General features: G+C 56.5%; 1 protein-coding gene across 1 annotated transcript; it reads left to right on the top strand.

Annotated features, from left to right (window-relative positions):
• Positions 1-272: 272 nt before the first annotated feature.
• LOC144740444 (endonuclease/exonuclease/phosphatase family domain-containing protein 1-like) lies at positions 273-18065 on the top strand (the record flags this gene model as incomplete). Its single annotated transcript, XM_078623296.1, has 10 exons — positions 273-358; positions 9267-9496; positions 11441-11639; positions 12278-12445; positions 12708-13519; positions 14272-14323; positions 15392-15502; positions 16362-16502; positions 16620-16743; positions 17707-18065. Coding segments are annotated over exons 3-10 (1956 nt in total), but the record flags the coding sequence as incomplete, so codon positions are not given.
• Between the last annotated feature and the right edge of the window lie 5 nt (positions 18066-18070).

Here is an 18070-nt window from a genome sequence, read left to right as displayed (position 1 = left end):
TGGGGGATCCTGTCCATACTGCTGGGTGAACGAGCGGCAGGGATTGAGTAACGAATTTGAGAAACTTGGCCCCATCGCTACAACTGCCACGCCGGGAGATGGAATGGAGCCGGTTACAAGTCGATCGCGCTGACACCCACGGCACCGCGGGCGGTGTTTGTGTAACACGCGGGGGGGGGGGGCTCCTCCAGTGCGTGCGAGCCGGGTACAGTGCGCGGCGGTGCTGGGCCGGGAGGAGGAGGCGGCGGCGACTCCGCCTCGCCCCCCCTCACCCCCCCCCCACGTGGCGGCGGGGCCGGCCCCGCGCGCCGCGCTGCTGGGGGGCGCGCCAGTCACGGGAGGCGGCCGAGCGCGAGCGGTGAGTGAGCTGCGCGCTGGTGATGGTGGTGATGATGATGGTGATGGTGGTGATGATGGTGGTGATGATGATGGTGGTGGTGGTGATGATGGTGGTGATGATGATGATGGTGATGATGATGGTGGTGATGCTGATGGTGATGATGATGGTGATGATGATGCTGGTGATGGTGGTGATGCTGATGGTGATGATGGTGATGATGATGGTGGTGGTGATGATGGTGGTGATGATGATGATGGTGATGATGATGGTGGTGATGCTGATGGTGATGATGATGGTGATGATGATGCTGGTGATGGTGGTGATGCTGATGGTGATGATGGTGATGATGATGGTGATGATGATGGTGGTGATGATGGTGGTGATGATGATGATGATGGTGGTGATGATGATGATGATGGTGATGATGATGGTGATGATGATGGTGATGATGATGATGATGGTGGTGATGATGATGATGGTGGTGGTGATGATGGTGATGATGATGCTGGTGATGATGATGATGCTGATGATGCTGATGCTGGTGGTGATGATGGTGATGGTGGTGGTGATGCTGATGATGCTGGTGATGATGATGATGCTGGTGATGGTGATGATGCTGGTGATGATGCTGGTGGTGATGGTGGTGATGATGGTGATGATGGTGATGGTGGTGATGATGCTGGTGATGCTGATGCTGGTGGTGATGGTGGTGCTGGTGATGGTGATGATGATGGTGATGGTGGTGCTGATGATGCTGGTGATGGTGGGTCTGTCGCGGTGTCGCGGACGGTGGCGGAGGGACATCGCTGCTGTCAGTCGCCCTTTGGTGCCAGTCGGGGTATGGGGGGAGGGAGGGGGGCTGCCATGTCGACTCCAATGATCCTCCGAGTTTGCCTCGCAACGGTGGATGGATCGGGTTGGTTGGTGATGGAGTTGGAATGGGCGCAATCTCATTGGTGTTTGCTGTAAAACGGTGTAAAAGAGGCATCCTGGCGTCAGGATAAATGTTCATCTCTAGGATTCATGGGGAGATGCCTCGGCGTGACAGTCAGCACTTGGCATCCAGAGGCCGCCGGTGAAGTTCGACCTCCCGGCGCGGCAGTTGTAGCAATGGGGCAAGTGTGTTACCCCCCTCGCCTCTCTCCATCATCCAGGAGACAGATCGGTCGACCGGCAGGTTGCGTGTGGTGGGGTGAAGTGTGGGTACGACGAGACCTGCTGCTGCAGTGGAGTCGGCGAGCTATTGCAGAGCTGCACCTTTACCTTTTAGACCCTTTACCTTTTAGACCCTTTACCTTTTAGACCCTTTACCTTTTAGACCCTTTACCTTTTAGACCCTTTACAAGCAGGAGAGTGCACAAATATTGGTTACAATGTTTGGGATAATCATTGTGATCGTTGTTTACATTTGACGGATAACAAAACAACTGTAGACACAGACGTGACTGAGAGTCTTACAAACTCAACACGTGGGACACCCGTGTGGTGGCGGTGGCACCATAAACACGAGGCCTTGACCATGCTCGGTCAAGTCCAAGTGGTCTGGGTGGGTGGCGCCCTGAGATGACCGCGATGTGGGGGGTGGGGGGGTGGGGGAGCTATTTCTACGTTCGGTGCCACCTCGAGCTGCCGGGACTTTGTACCTACAGATTCGTTTCGATGTAAAGCTTCTTTCGTGACTGCAGGGATTCATCTTCTTGGTTCTTTCGGTAAAGTCACGTAGAAGGGAAGTAATAAAATAATAAAAATAAAACTAAAACATATTGTTTTATTATGTTTTATTTGTATTATTTTATTACTTCCCTTCTACGTGACTTTACCGAAAGAACCAAGAAGATGAACTACAGATTCGTGTTATCTTGGGTCCCATTAAACCATAGCGGGAGCATCGCTTCCGTTTCCGACGTCTGTCCCACTGGCACCACCACTTCGTGTGCACCGTTTACGGCACGGTGATGCCGTGCTAACACGTGTGCCTCACAGGAATAAGGGTCGGGGTTCGATTCCGGACTCTGGTACCGACCTTTGTGACGTGTGTATGTCTCCCCGTGCTCTAAACAGTGTGAGTGAGCGGAGTGAGTAGATTTCCCCCCTGCCTTGAATGGGTTTCCTCCGAATTCTCTGGTTTCCTCCTGTAAGGGAACACATTCTCTGTCATTGGTGTTGGTCAAACATCCCAAAGTAGCAGGTCCCTCCTGACAACGAGTCTTCGGACTCGAGGTGGCTTTCCTAGATAAATAACTGTAAGGAGTTTTCTTTTCATCCAGCCACCCCAGATCATGAACTGATGCTGTCAGACGCTGTTGCACTTGAACGATCAGTCCAATTCCACCACGCCAGCAGCTCGTCATTCTTGCTGCCACAGTCGTCCGTGGCTCGCAGTGGTGGCCGTGGCTCGTTCGTTATCTCGTCTCCGGAGCCGAGACGAAGCGGCTGTGCCCAGACCAGAGGCTTCGTTCCTGTTGTTGTCACCGCCGAGGGTGGCTGCCGAGCACGTGACTCGCTGGCGGGTAACACAAGCACTCGTGCTGTGCTCGGTCATCGTTTGTTTTCGGTAGAATTTCCCTTTTCTCTCAGCTGTGTGTCCTGTGACTGTTTGAGGTGAATGAACCCGAGTACACGATCCCGAGGTTTCGCGTCGCCGACGTGACATTCAAGCCGTCGTGTTGGCGATCCGCTCGCATCTTGGCTTCCGTTCACCGCCTTCCTTTGTTGTCGCCGTGACCCTTTTGGCCGTGAGTGGCTCATTCGGTTCCACGTTGCACACTGAAGCCGTGCTGTGGGATTATTCCCATTCGTCCTCGGTGTCATCAGCCTTGTCTGGGTTGAATTCGAGTTTCACATTCGGGTTGTTCAGCTGACTTCCACCGACATCCATTTGAGCTTAAATCCTTCTTTGAAACCGAAGCCTCCTGAGACTCTGGCTCGGGTTGCGCTCGGGGCGAATGAAGCATTCGTCCCACGCCGTCCGTTGATGTGGATCTGGGTTACTCGGCGATTCCGCCTCCTCGTATCCCATCGGCCACACGGCCATCTGACCGTCAACATTTGCAGCTTTTGTTTAATACCAGCACACTTTGAACAGGTTTCCACATACAGTGTCTCTTCAGCAGTCAGGCTCGCTCAAACCAATGCTGGCATTCGGAAATGATGTTCTCTCAGAAGCCGTGCTTACTTGCAATCAATCCCGCTGGTAAATCCCATTCAGTGTGCGCGGCGCGACAAGAATTGACGTTAAACGTGTCTGCCCGTGGCCTCGTCTGTGGCGTTACATTGCTGCCCCCTGCTGCGCCTATTTGATTAAATGATTACATTTCCTTAAACGAAGAGGGAAGTTCATGGTTGAAGCACCTATCTACATGCGGAATTGGGATTTTCTTACGAGTCGCAGTCATTCTTTTAGAGTCGCGGGTTTCTTTGGCTTGAGTCCAGTGCCCCGCCTCACATGTTATAGACCCCGCCTCACATGTTATAGACCCCGCCTCACATGTTATAGACCCCGCCCCACATGTTATAGACCCCGCCCCACATGTTATAGACCCCGCCTCACGTGTTATAGACCCCGCCTCACGTGTTATAGACCCCGCCTCACGTGTTATAGACCCCGCCTCACATGTTATAGACCCCACCTCACATGTTATAGACCCCGCCTCACATGTTATAGACCCCGCCTCACATGTTATAGACCCCGCCTCACGTGTTATAGACCCCGCCTCACGTGTTACAGACCCCGCCTCACGTGTTATAGACCCCGCCCCACATGTTATAGACCCCGCCTCACGTGTTATAGACCCCGCCTCACATGTTATAGACCCCGCCTCACATGTTATAGACCCCGCCTCACATGTTATAGACCCCGCCTCACATGTTATAGACCCCGCCTCACGTGTTATAGACCCCGCCTCACGTGTTACAGACCCCGCCTCACGTGTTATAGACCCCGCCTCACATGTTATAGACCCCGCCTCACATGTTATAGACCCCGCCTCACATGTTATAGACCCCGCCTCACGTGTTATAGACCCCGCCTCACGTGTTATAGACCCCGCCTCACGTGTTATAGACCCCGCCTCACGTGTTATAGACCCCGCCTCACGTGTTATAGACCCCGCCTCACATGTTATAGACCCCACCTCACATGTTATAGACCCCACCTCACATGTTATAGACCCCGCCTCACATGTTATAGACCCCACCTCACATGTTATAGACCCCGCCCCACATGTTATAGACCCCGCCTCACGTGTTATAGACCCCGCCTCACGTGTTATAGACCCCGCCTCACATGTTATAGACCCCACCTCACATGTTATAGACCCCGCCTCACATGTTATAGACCCCGCCTCACGTGTTATAGACCCCGCCTCACATGTTATAGACCCCGCCTCACATGTTATAGACCCCGCCCCACATGTTATAGACCCCGCCTCACATGTTATAGACCCCGCCTCACGTGTTATAGACCCCGCCTCACATGTTATAGACCCCGCCTCACATGTTATAGACCCCGCCTCACATGTTATAGACCCCACCTCACATGTTATAGACCCCACCTCACATGTTATAGACCCCGCCTCACGTGTTATAGACCCCGCCTCACGTGTTATAGACCCCGCCTCACATGTTATAGACCCCGCCTCACGTGTTATAGACCCCGCCTCACGTGTTATAGACCCCGCCTCACGTGTTATAGACCCCGCCTCACATGTTATAGACCCCGCCTCACGTGTTATAGACCCCGCCTCACGTGTTATAGACCCCGCCTCACGTGTTATAGACCCCGCCTCACGTGTTATAGACCCCGCCTCACGTGTTATAGACCCCGCCTCACGTGTTATAGACCCCGCCTCACATGTTATAGACCCCGCCCCACATGTTATAGACCCCGCCTCACATGTTATAGACCCCGCCTCACGTGTTATAGACCCCGCCTCACGTGTTATAGACCCCGCCTCACGTGTTATAGACCCCGCCTCACATGTTATAGACCCCGCCTCACATGTTATAGACCCCGCCTCACATGTTATAGACCCCGCCTCACGTGTTATAGACCCCGCCTCACGTGTTATAGACCCCGCCTCACATGTTATAGACCCCGCCTCACATGTTATAGACCCCGCCTCACATGTTATAGACCCCGCCTCACATGTTATAGACCCCGCCCCACATGTTATAGACCCCGCCCCACATGTTATAGACCCCGCCTCACGTGTTATAGACCCCGCCTCACATGTTATAGACCCCGCCTCACATGTTATAGACCCCGCCTCACATGTTATAGACCCCGCCTCACGTGTTATAGACCCCGCCTCACGTGTTATAGACCCCGCCTCACATGTTATAGACCCCGCCTCACATGTTATAGACCCCGCCTCACATGTTATAGACCCCGCCTCACATGTTATAGACCCCGCCCCACATGTTATAGACCCCGCCTCACATGTTATAGACCCCGCCTCACGTGTTATAGACCCCGCCTCACATGTTATAGACCCCGCCTCACATGTTATAGACCCCGCCTCACGTGTTATAGACCCCGCCTCACATGTTATAGACCCCGCCCCACGTGTTATAGACCCCGCCTCACATGTTATAGACCCCGCCTCACGTGTTATAGACCCCGCCTCACGTGTTATAGACCCCGCCTCACATGTTATAGACCCCGCCTCACGTGTTATAGACCCCGCCTCACATGTTATAGACCCCGCCTCACGTGTTATAGACCCCGCCTCACGTGTTATAGACCCCGCCTCACATGTTATAGACCCCGCCTCACGTGTTATAGACCCCGCCTCACATGTTATAGACCCCGCCTCACGTGTTATAGACCCCGCCTCACATGTTATAGACCCCGCCTCACATGTTATAGACCCCGCCTCATGCATCTTGTGGCCCCGCCCTCTCGTGCTCAGGCCACTCCCTTTTCCCTTCAGGTTCCACCCCTTCCTCCAGACACGGGGTGTGCGGCTCCTTTCCCCGTGAGACTCGGGCAGCTCTGGGCGCCAGGGGGGGGGGGGCTGTCGACCCCGAAGGGTTCCAGATCGATGAGACCGCGACTGAAACACCTTTGGGACAAACCCAAGGGACAGAGAGGGAACCCCAAGAAGGTCAGGCACAGGAACTGTGACGCGGCAGGCAAGAGGGCGGGGCCACTTTGGATAAAAGGGGGAGGAGGGGTGACGAAATGTGTTTCTGTGGCAGCAATCGTCAATCGGCTAATTTCCGTCACCGCTTAGTGAAGACCCCTCACGTAAATGAACAAGAGCGATAATGGCCTTGGACAGTTGTTAATGGGTTCCCGCTGTTCTCATAGAAAGGCTGTCAGCAGACACAACAACTTCCTGAACCGACCCTTACATGAGACTTGAACCATCGGCAGCAGCTACCGGTGAGACACTGCAGTAATCGGGGCCGGGTGAATTATTTTCAGGTGAACAACAATAAACATGATCATTGCACGGCCGCAAACACACAATGTTGAGACGCCGTGAGTGTCACGGGTGAGGATGCACGAGACGTGGCAGGGTAGTGGTGACCGTCTTCCAACAGAGATATCGCACGAGGTGTTGAACTCGCCTTCGTGTCAGCGCGCCTCCACCTCTGGCTACCACTCACGCGGTTGGTGTAACGACGTGGAACGACGTGGAACGACGACCTTCCAGGGACGCTCAAACGTGCCGCCGGTCTCAAATCTTGTAGATCTCTAAAGGGATCTCACTCGCACGACGTCTGCGACTCTCACGGCGAGAGTGCACTTTGGGTGAACCGGCGTCACGATCAATGCAATTATTTGCGTATTGATTTTGCGTGTGACTGGCTGCAATGTTCGTTGTATAAATGCAGCCTGTGTTGGATATCTCAGAAGGCCCTGGTACTTGCTTCACGCATTGTGAACTCCTTGACCTCTGGATGGTGGCCAAAAGGCACCGATTAGGAGTTTGCCGTCGCTGGCACCTGTCGGGTTGTGCGCACAGAGCCGCCGGCGGCGGCAGCAGCAGCAGCAGCAGCGGCGGCAGCAGCAGCAGCAGAGATAAACGGTCCGGGGTCTTCTCTGTTGCACGGACCTCTGCTGCTCGGCACGAGTCCCGGTGCCATCGTTCGCAACGCACTGCGCCTTTATCGCCGAACAACTTGACGTTGTCATCGCTGCGCTGACTGCTTACGGTCGTGCATGCAGCGTGGGCTGCAGAGTGCATCAGTGCTGACCCCGTTTGGGCTATAAACAGCACAGTCAAAAATAAACACCGCAGTTCAACACGCGGCGAACGCAGCGTTTGCAACAAAGTGATTTCCTGCTCAAATGAACATTGGTACGGTGCTAATTACTGTCCCAAGCCAGTGGTAGAAGATCCACGTTCCTGTGACGGGGGCAAGTTTATCCACAGCACAACCACTTGACTTCCCGACAAAGCGGTACTCATTCAATTGACTGTGGAAGCGTGATGGACCGAGTGAAACCCCAACCGGGATTCGAACTCTCAACATTCTGCTTGCGAGCTGCTTGCTCTAACGCTGAGCCACCATTGTCAGTTCACGTAAACGCACAGCGCTGCATGCACAAGTGATGGAGAGAGGAGATTTGGGTTTTTCTGGAGTGATGAAGGGGGGGGGGGGTTTCTGCTGGCAGCGCAGTAAGCGGCCCAGTGGAGCCGTGCAGCAAGTGGGCCACGTGCGCCGCTTCGCTCCAAATCTGCACGCATCTCCCCGCGGAGCACGCCCTCTCACCGTTTCGCCATGGTGCTGGCCCAGATGATTTTCCATCACCGCGTTCCACCGCCTCGCGCACGCCTCGCTCGCATTCCAGCTCCAATCCAGATGAGTCGGTGCGGCCGCCGTGGGCGTGTAAAGGAGTGCGTCGCACACTGGCCGAATCTTGAGGAAGATATTTATTCCACGCACCGCACGTAGGGAGCTGCAGGCTAAGGCCTCGAGTTCCCGTCAGCCTTGCCTTCAATGCCCTCAGCCCCTGATGCCCAGAAAGTTCCCTCGGCCGTTCAACTGATTCTAAAGATCCCACCCTTTCTCTCTCACATCTGTTGGCCAATGACAGGACAGCTCGCCGATCAGGCAATCGTTCCTGGTTCACCGCTTTGCTCAACTAATCAGATTAAATCTGGCTCATTGCTGAGCCAATGGGAGGGCTCCCCGCGCCGTTTGAACAGCGACTTGAATACATTCTGAGAGGATCGCCCTCCGATGTCGTCTCGATGTGTACGAGGGTGGCCGCGAGGGCCTTTGCTTCTGACTAGCGTTGCTTAATCAGTAACCACATTTAAAAACTGGTCAAAACCGTGAATAAGTACGGTAGACCAAATACCCTCTAAAGTTCCCTTTATTCAAGGTCCTTCCACCATCCGTAGCATGAACAAGCGAGTAGCTGCAAAGTGGATTATAACTGAGGCATTGCGGCATTTATACTGCTATGCCGTTTGTATATTAATACTGCTGTGCCGTTTGTATATTCACACGATAACAGAGCGACCGGGCCCTGCCCTGGGGGGCCATGGTCACGGTGCTCAGGGGAAGCCACCATGTGTGTGAGAGAGCGGTGAGGACTCGGAGGGAGCGTTTAGGTGGTGTGGAGTCACACGTGTAGTCCAATAATAATTGCATTCTTATTGCGCCTCATACCAGATTGAAATGTCTCGGAGCGCTGGTTTTGTTTTAGTCAAGGAGACCCCCTGATGGTTGCTTGCCCTGTGAGGCAACAATGGGACTCAGTGCTGGCCTGCAAGTGGGCATTAGACGAACAGTGGGGGGGCGATGATTGCTGCCGTGTGTCAACCCAATTGAGCAGTGAGTACTGCTTGGGTAGTTGGACAAAGCTGCCTGCCTCATTTCTCAAAACGCCGTCTCGACTGCTCCCACGTGGAAAAATAAAATAAAACACCGATCGGTGCTCATTAACGTGACATTCCGTGCACAGAACGTGAAGATTCCCACCCGGGTGCGATCCCCACGGTCACCTCGACATGGCTGAGAAGCTTCACTGCTGATCGGATTCAGCGGCAGTGGCAACACGGAGGGAGAGAGCCACAAGCAGGCAGGTGCGACAGCTGCTGCCTCTGAGATCTGGGTCTCGTTGTGTCCCTGCGGTCGGGACGCGGCGCCAGGAGGGTCGCGGGGTCAACGAGCCTCCTCTTTAGTGGTGACAAGGTACGCATTCCCGACACGGTCGCTAATCCACTCGGAGATGGAAAGTCGCGTTGCCTCGCACCGTGTAAACACGCGTGGCCGCAAACACACGTGGCCGGCCACGCTGGCGATGCCTCGACACGGGGAGCAGACCGCGGACGGTTACGGAACACAGCGGGGCACATTAAGTGCAGCAACCTTCAAGCAGGTCTGACTGCTCGCGAGACACTGAATTCCAAAACTGGCCCACGGATTTGCTCGTCTTGGAACTAACATGCACTGCCAGATAGCGGTGTGGCTGATGGAATGTGTAAAACAAAACGTTTGTTCATGTGCAGAGGCAGATCTGGGAAGGATGAGTATTGCCTGCTTATCTGTTTTTCTACTTCGTGGCGTGAGTAGAGGTGGGCATGCACGTGTGATGGCACGTGTGTGTGTGTGTGCCATCGATCTAAGCGGTGTTGGTCGTGATGGCATTGGTGATGGTGTTGGTGTTAGTTGTGTGGTCATGCTTTCGGTAGTTGTGAAGGCACTGGTAGTTGGTGGCTGTGGTGGTCTACTCTCGGTCAACTCCGCCTCACATGAGTACCTGATGCAATGTCTAAAGGTCGCCACTTAGGGAGACGATAGCGACCCGGCGTGGTGCTGGCCGCCCACTACATCGTGTGCCGTGCCGGGCTTTATAGGTGCTCGCTAGCAGCACTTGTCTCAACAGTCTGTTAAGGCTATATGGGGGATCTTTGTCTTGGTAGTTTTGACAGTTGTTGAGGTACTGATGGTGGTGGGAATAGTGGTGGTGGGTCATTTGACCATGTGATAGAGTTGATGGTGAGGGTCGAAGACTGATGGTGAGCGTGTGGTCGAGGTGGTAGTGGTGAGGTTATTAGATTGGTGGTGGTGGTGGTGGGTTCCATGTCCTCCATCGTGAGCCTCACGGAGCCTTCACACTGCAGCTGATATTTGTGATGTTTGTGATGTTTGTGATGTTTGTGATGTTTGATGTTTGTGATATTTGTGGCTCGTGAACAGATTTCACTTTTCAACCAGTCGGGTGTTTAAATTTTTTTTTTTTAAAGGAACAAAAATATCTTTTCTATTAACTTCACAGCGTCTCGGGTCATCTCAGCTTGCGCATAGCTAATTGGAATGCTATTTCGGCGATGGTGAGTTTGCACTACAGAGGCTTTAAATACTTGTTCAATTAAACTACTGTCTTCACAGCAGTAATTGCCGTTGCGTTGAATGTGTTAAGTAACGTGTTTAGCCGTGCAGGTTCCGTTCAGTGCTCGTCCGTGCTGTATCGGAGCGGTGTGACCACAGAGCACAGCAGTGACGCTGGTGAAACACCGAGGGGGTTCAGATGGAATACTAATCGAGCAGCGGGCGAGATTGCTTAAGTGTGCATTGAACGCGACGTATCCCAGACAGTGGGCCCTCGGTTACATACCACTGAAGACCGTCACAAAGCCCTGGCCTCCCCTATCACGGAGCCCCAGGGCCCTACCCACACTCCCTGCCACGATCGCTGTTGTTCGTGCGTTTCCAGAACATGCGTTTGACTGATGCGCGTGGACGACCGGGTTTTCCGTGTTAAACTCCGAGAAGTTTCTCAAACGGAGCTCAGGGCCGGAGGTTGCGTCAGACGGGCCGTGTGCCGCCGGAGTTGGCCGTGGTATTTTTATCGGAGCCGCATGGCCAGGGCTCAGATTACCCCCCCGACCGAGTTCCCAGAACCCGAGAGCGGCGGCCCCTCCCGTCGAGCGGCAGCGGCGCGGTCGCAGCCCGCCGCTCGGAGGAACACCGCCCCCTGGGGAGACGCGGGCGGCACTCCGCTCGGTCCGTTTGACTCGTCCCGTTTTGTGGGAATTCTGGACCCCGCGTGGTGCGGAGCGCGGTGCCGCGATGCGGGCGCCCGGTGGCGTGAGAGCCGTTCAGGAGCGCGTGCGCGGTTTGTCGCCGGTGCAGACGAGCGACGATGGGAGGAGGCCTCGCCTGCCACCGTCCGCTGCCATCGCTGGACCTCCGGGAGCCGCGCCACCGAGGAGCCGAGCGCAAGCTCAGCGCCGTCTGCAACTTCCACGACGCTCCGCCGGGTGCCCCCTCGCTCAGCGAACGAGTCAACGTGAACCTGGCTTCCGAGGAGGAGCTCATGACCCTCCCAGGGGTGAGGCGGCCCCGGCACAAACCACGCGTTCCCTCCTTCATTGTCAAGTACAAGTTTTCATCATTGTCATCATCATCTTGTTGCGTTTATATTCAATGACCCAGCAACTCTAAACGCCTCACATTGCATCTCAACTCAAACTTCCGAAGGCCACCGCCAGTGGCAGCTGCTCCCTTGCAGCAAGTCACTCAGCACTGGCCTGCAAGAGGGCTTCAGTCTGCCACTAGGGGGCGACGGTTACTGCTGTGGACAATCCCAATGGAGTAATTTGCAGGGAATTTTTGAGTTGGACGCAATTGCCTATCCGTTTGACGTCGAAGGATCTTTAACGTCCACTCCAAAGCAGACAACGCATAATAATTATGGTTAATGCCACCGCAGTATTAACCAGGACGCTTTGCGAGATTCCAACCCTGAACCTCTGCAACAAGCGGCGAGTGCGCCACTGCCAGACCGCGTCACGGCCGCACTCTTGCGAGCTCGCCGAGTGAAACAAACCAAATGAACTCGGCGCAACCATACGCCCATCCGTGCTGTGTGACGGTTCGGCAAAGCGCGGAGCGCGGAGCCGAGATCGAGTCGGAGTCGATGAGCGCTGTGCTCTGTGTGTGTGCCGCTGCCGCCGGTGCCATGCCCAGGTGACCCGGGCGGTGGCGCACAGCCTGGTGGAGTACCGCAGGGAGATCGCCGGCTTCCGCAAGGTCGAGGACGTGGCGCTCGTGCCAGGGGTGGGCGCTGCCAAGCTTGAGGCCATGCGCATGGAGATCTGCGTGGGCAGCCCTGGCGCACTGTCCAGCGCACGCCTGGTGCGCGCCCGCACCGCACTCCGTGTTCGTGTGCGTGGGTGCGTGTGTGTGCTTGTGTGTATGTGCGCGTGTGGGTTTCAATGTAAGGGGACACGTGGTGCTGTCCGATCACCCCATCATGCTCGCGAATAGCACTTGCCCAACAGTCTGTTCAGGTTATACGGGGAATCTTTGAGCGGAATGTTTGAACAAGTGGCGTTGCTGCGCGGTTCCAAAACCGGGCGACGTCTGCAATGTCTTACGAAGCTGCGACTCCTTCCAGGTCAGCCGAGACTCCCGACCGGATCTCCTGGCGACCACGCGCATCAACATCAACTCGGCGACGCCGGCGCAGCTGGCGAGCGTCCGCGGCGTGAGCGAGAAGCTGGCGGAGCGCGTCGCGCGCCACCGGGCCGAGCACGGCCCCTTCCGCACCGTCGACGATCTAGTGCGCGTGCGGGGCATCAGCGCTTCGCTCATCGAGCGGATCCGCGCGCAGGTCTACGCCGGCCTTTCCTCCCGCCCGCCCTCCTTCTGCGCCGGCGTCGGCTTCGCGCGCAAAGGGGGCGGCAGCTGCGGCAGCGGCCTGGGCGGGAGCGGGCCGATCCCCAGCCCGACGTCGCGCAGCCTGCGCAGCCTCGCCGGCGCGGAGCGTCCGGCGTCGCTGAGCTGCCAGCCCAACTGGAGCGAGGGGATGCTCCCGGCGGCCTCGGCCCGCGCGGGCGAGCACGCCGGCCCGGGACGCGAGCGGCGGCGGCGGCGTCAGGGGAGCTGGGCGGGGAACGGGCCCTCGGGGCTCGCGGGCGGCTCGGCGCCGCCCTCCCCCGAGAGCGAGGAGAGCGAGGAGGGAAGCGCCGACGACCGATGCCCCGTGGCCGAGTCGGGCTCCTCGCGCCACGCGGCCTCGCGGGGCGTGGCGTCGGGCGGCCCCGCGTCGTCCTCCCCTCTCCGTCCGGCCGTGCGTCCGTTCTCCGGCCTGCACCGCGGCCGGCCCGTGGTGCGGCTCGGCAGCTGGAACCTGCAGCGGTGCTCTCGCGAGAAGTCCTCAAACGCTGGCGTGCGCGAGGTCGTGTGCATGACGCTGCTGGAGAGCGGGTGAGCTCGCGCTGCGCCATCCACCGTGTCTGCGTGCGTGCGTGTCGCGACTCAGAGTGTCGCTCGGAACGAAGAGCAGATATCACACCGGAATCGCTCACATCCATTATCGCTAAAAGCGGTCATGAGAACAGCGGTGGAGGTGAGCCGGTCTGTGACGGTATGCCGTGCCGGCTCTTCTCAGAACGATTCCTATATCCGGACTGTGATGTTTCCACAGCGGGGAAATGGCAGTGTGTGTGTGAGTGGGTGTCTGTGTGTGTGTGAACATAGGCTGGAGAGTCAAGAGGTTTCATTCTGGAACTTCTACTTTTTAATTTTTACCCCTGGTCATGGGTAAACGGGAGTTGAAATGATTAGATATCTGTCCCGAATTCCAGTGCTTTACATATTTACAGTCGCTTTGATAGCGAATCGTTATGTAAACATGTTTTGTGCAGACCCCAGCGCATTATCTTTATGCTGCCCTGTGGCCCTAGAAAAAATTCCGCAGAGCTAGAAAATGATTCTGCAAAAGCGGCAGCACCAGATCTTTATCTGGTGGGTTACAAAAGTGCCTCCGATGCTTCAAAGCTGCTCAGATGTGAGTAACAGTGAGCGCAAAGATTGCAATCGTCAGCTCCGTGAGTGAAGAATTTAAGCAACAAGATAACTAAGCCGACACTGCGCCTGCTTCACATGTTGCATAGCTGAACGGTGGCGTGGTGACACTGACCCTGGGTCCTGGCTGCCGCCGCTATACCCTGCTGCAGGGTGTCGTTGCTGGCCGTGCAGGAGCTAATGGACACGGAGGCGCTGAAAAAGGTGGGGCCGTCGCTCCGTACCCGCCGTCGGGAACGTGCGCAGTGCGGGTCCGGAGCTGCGGTGGCTCACGACGAAGGACCGCACCGCTGTCCCAGTCCCTTCTCTGGATAACCACATTTAAAAAGACGAAATGCGTTGCAAAGTGGCGGTCAAAATCGCGTTTTTCTAAGTTACCGGTGACCGCATGAATAAAAGTAAAATAACATTAAAACAGTTACCGCTTTGCCGCAATAAACGTAACGGTTCTCCCTCTGGAGTGGAGGCCCTTCCTGCCAGCAGTGGCACAAGGAGGCAGTCGACTTGTGAGCAGGCCGGGGAGTGCTAAAGAACCAGATTCAGCTGTCAGGGTTGAAGTTTATTCTGGGTGCCAGCCTGGGGCCAAGGTTGTTACCTTTTAACTGAGAAATGCAAATGACCCACGCCGTGATTAAGGCTGCCGTGTAGTTTGTTGTGATCCAATTGCTGCGTTCATGATGAATTTCCCACTGGTAAATGATTCCTGGTTCCTGACTTTTGGAACCGGTCAGATATTATGAACACGGTTCCTGGTTACCGGTTACCGTTTCACAGTTTTAATCAACAACTCATTTCACTGAACTGCATCTCTTGTCTACAGATCTATAAATGCTGTGCACTAAGCCACCGTTTCATTTTAAACTTGCCGCAGCCCTGGCTCAACAACCACAACATTCACGATCACAGGGAACTGAGCGTTCATTAATCGGGCCTGGAGGGCCTCCGTGGCAGAGCGAGTGGGGCGCAACCGGACGCTCGCGAGTTCACATCCTGGTCGGGGGTTCACTTGGACCACCATCCCTCTGGGTCGATACAATCCACACCGCCGTGTGGAGACTTCAACAGTGGTCGTTCAATGGATGGACTCTGCCCCGCCATAATCACGGGGAATTTTCCATCACCGACTCGGGGCTGTAAATGGGAGCTGATCACCGCCTGAACGCTCACCTGAGCCGGAAGCTGCGTTCGTTTCGATGCTCCACGTGGCGGCTTCACGCGACGGAGGAGCCTGTGGTGTCCCAGCGCTCATGGCCACGTGCGTCTGTGTCGCAGCTCTGCCTGGAGCTGAACGAGCCGACGGTGCCGCTCGTGCAGAGCTGGGCGGGGCAGCACGGGGACTGGGAGTGCGTGACCTCCGCAGAGCGGCAGGCGGACGGCGGCAGAGTGAGCGGCGTCCACCACTCGCATACGCACCCACACAAAAATCCCCCGTGTAGCCTTTAACAGACTGTTCGGGCAAGTGCTGTTAGCATGGCCCTACGACGGCCGGTACGGCATAGGAGGGGTTGGCACTAGCCGTGTGCAAACACTAACCGCGATAATATAGGTTTTTGGGCCTACGTGTTAAATTGACTAACCACGATACTGCCACTCTCCAACAACAACAACCGCCATTCGCCACTAAGTGGCAGTGACATCACCATGACGCTCGTGCCAGGCTCTGTGCACGTTGAGGCCACGTGAAGTGTCCGAACGCCCGCTGGCAGGAGGTCACGGGGCAGACCCAGGTGCCACGGGTCGACTGACCGAGATGACTGGCTGATGCACCACCTGTGCCCCCTACTGTGCCACTCTCCACACACACGCACACACGCACACACACGAACGTGGCCACACTTGGGTCCACACGGTCGCTTGCACCATGCTGTAAAAGGCAACGTGCTGTCTCCCAACACGCGGCCCGTGCTAGCTCCGTCTAGCCAGACAACGGCGCTTGGATTGAATGGAGCAGCGGCAGCTTCCATCTGTGGAGGGGTTGTCGTTTAGGTGGTGTGTGAACCGGCACTACGAGAGTTGTGCCTGGTGTATGGTTGTGCTTTGTGTCGCCAATGTTGACGTCTTGGTTGTTGTGTCTGGCAGTAACTGTGGAGACCGATCGTAAGGAACTTCATGAGGTCTTGATCCAGAAGGTTTACACGTAAATGTAACGTTGCGTAAGCAGGCGACGCGAGAGGAAGGGATGTCGTGCGAGTGGAGGAGGCGGAGGAGTCGTGTTAACGACGCCGTGGTTCTGGGCGCACAGGAGATCCTGGGCTTCCTGTGGAACCGGGCGGCTGGCGTGGAGCTGCTGCCCCTTCCTGCACCCCGCGACTGCGCCGGCATCATCCCCAGCAACGGCACCGGCGCCAGCTCTCGCGCGCCGCTGCTCGTCCGACAATTCAAGGTGCGGCCACCCGTAGCGCCCGGGGCCTCCATCGCCGCCGCCCGAGACGACACGCGCGGCCGTAGAGACGCATCTCTCGGATCCGGGCCGTGTGACCGCGCGCGTCTCCCTGTGCAGGTCGGGGCCTTTGCGTTCACGGCGGTGAACGTTCACGCGCGGCCCGCGGCGGACGAGGGCACCGCCGTGCGGCTGCCCCCCCTCGGCCCCGCCCTGCCGCCCCCGGAGAGCGACGACGTCAAAGGTGCCCGGCAGCACTCGCGGGCGAAGCGCCGTCACGCGTGTTGTCCTTATAGAACGCACTTTCTGAGCGTAAGCCCTGAACGGAACTCTCAAAGTCGCAATACGCAAGGGTGTAAGACGACTCTTGGATAGAGCAAAGTTTTTGTTGTAGGAGCTTGGGGAGAAGAGACGATGGGAGGAGGGAATTCCAGAGTGGAGCATTGTGAGGGAAGAAGCAGAACAATAAGTGAGGTGACCTGCAGTGTGGTGAGTGGGTGGGTGGGTGAATGAGTGGGTGAGTGAGGGGAAAATGAGTGGGTGATTGGGTGAGTGGGTGAGTGAAGAGGATATGAGTGGGCGAGTGGGTGAATGAGAGAGTGTGTGATTTGGACCTGCAGTGCAGTGGTTGTATGTATGTTGAACTTCTCTCGCACCGTACGTAGCCAACCATGCTAATCGGCAGTGTGAATGGGACCGTGTGGTAGAGCTCAACATGGGTGAAGAGGCATCATGGGTGAAGTTCATTGAACAGTAACAATGCTCGTAGCGACAGAAGAGGGACAAGCGGGCAACTGACTGCCGGTGAGCGATTGAGTGGAGTGAATCTTTGAGTGCCGGATCACCAATGACTCTGAACCCTGTTAGGTGCAGCGAGGCAGGAACTGGGCACTGCACTCCAGATTTGACAGCAGGGGAAGTCCAACCTCGGCCGGTATTATGCTGCGTGTAGCAGCAGCAGGGATAATAATTGTTCAGAGTCAAAGGCGAAGGCTTTGGTGCAGAAAAGCAAACGAGGCTTTCTCAATGCCTCTTTGTCGAGAGGAGTTACGCAGCCGTTCCATGATGGCTCACAAGAAGTTGTTGTGCCGAGCAGATTAGTGGAGTTACCGTGGGGATAAGAAGACCGCCGGTAGACGTGACGGGAGGAAGCGTGGAGTTGCCGGCCGCGTGCGCTCCGACCACCCACCGGGTTTGCGCGTCGCAGGCGGATGGTCCGTGCTGGTGCTCGGGGGGTTGGGGGCGCAAGCCGCCTCGGCGCTCGGGGGGCTGCAGAGCGCGCTGCCCCCGGAGGCATTCACGGACATCGGCAAGGAGAAGCCCGGAGGCAGCCGCGCCGCGGACGGCGTGTGGGTCAGCTCGTCTGCCAAGGAGCGGCACACAGGTGGAGAGAGAGAGAGCGCGCGCGCCATCCCGACGACGCGTGACCTCGACTCGATCGCGGTGTTCGATTGGCTGCCACAGCAGAAGCTCGGTGTTTTGTTCTGTGCCATCACCTCGAACACCCAACAATTATTATCCCCTGGTGCTACACGCGGCACAACACTAGCCGAGGTTGGACTCCTACCGCT

The sequence above is a fragment of the Lampetra planeri genome, unplaced genomic scaffold, assembly GCF_965212315.1.
Source record: "Lampetra planeri unplaced genomic scaffold, kcLamPlan1.2.h2 scaffold_2160, whole genome shotgun sequence".
NCBI lineage: Eukaryota > Metazoa > Chordata > Hyperoartia > Petromyzontiformes > Petromyzontidae > Lampetra > Lampetra planeri.
Note: the sequence above shows the minus strand (reverse complement) of the source record. Positions and strands in the feature narration are given on the sequence as shown.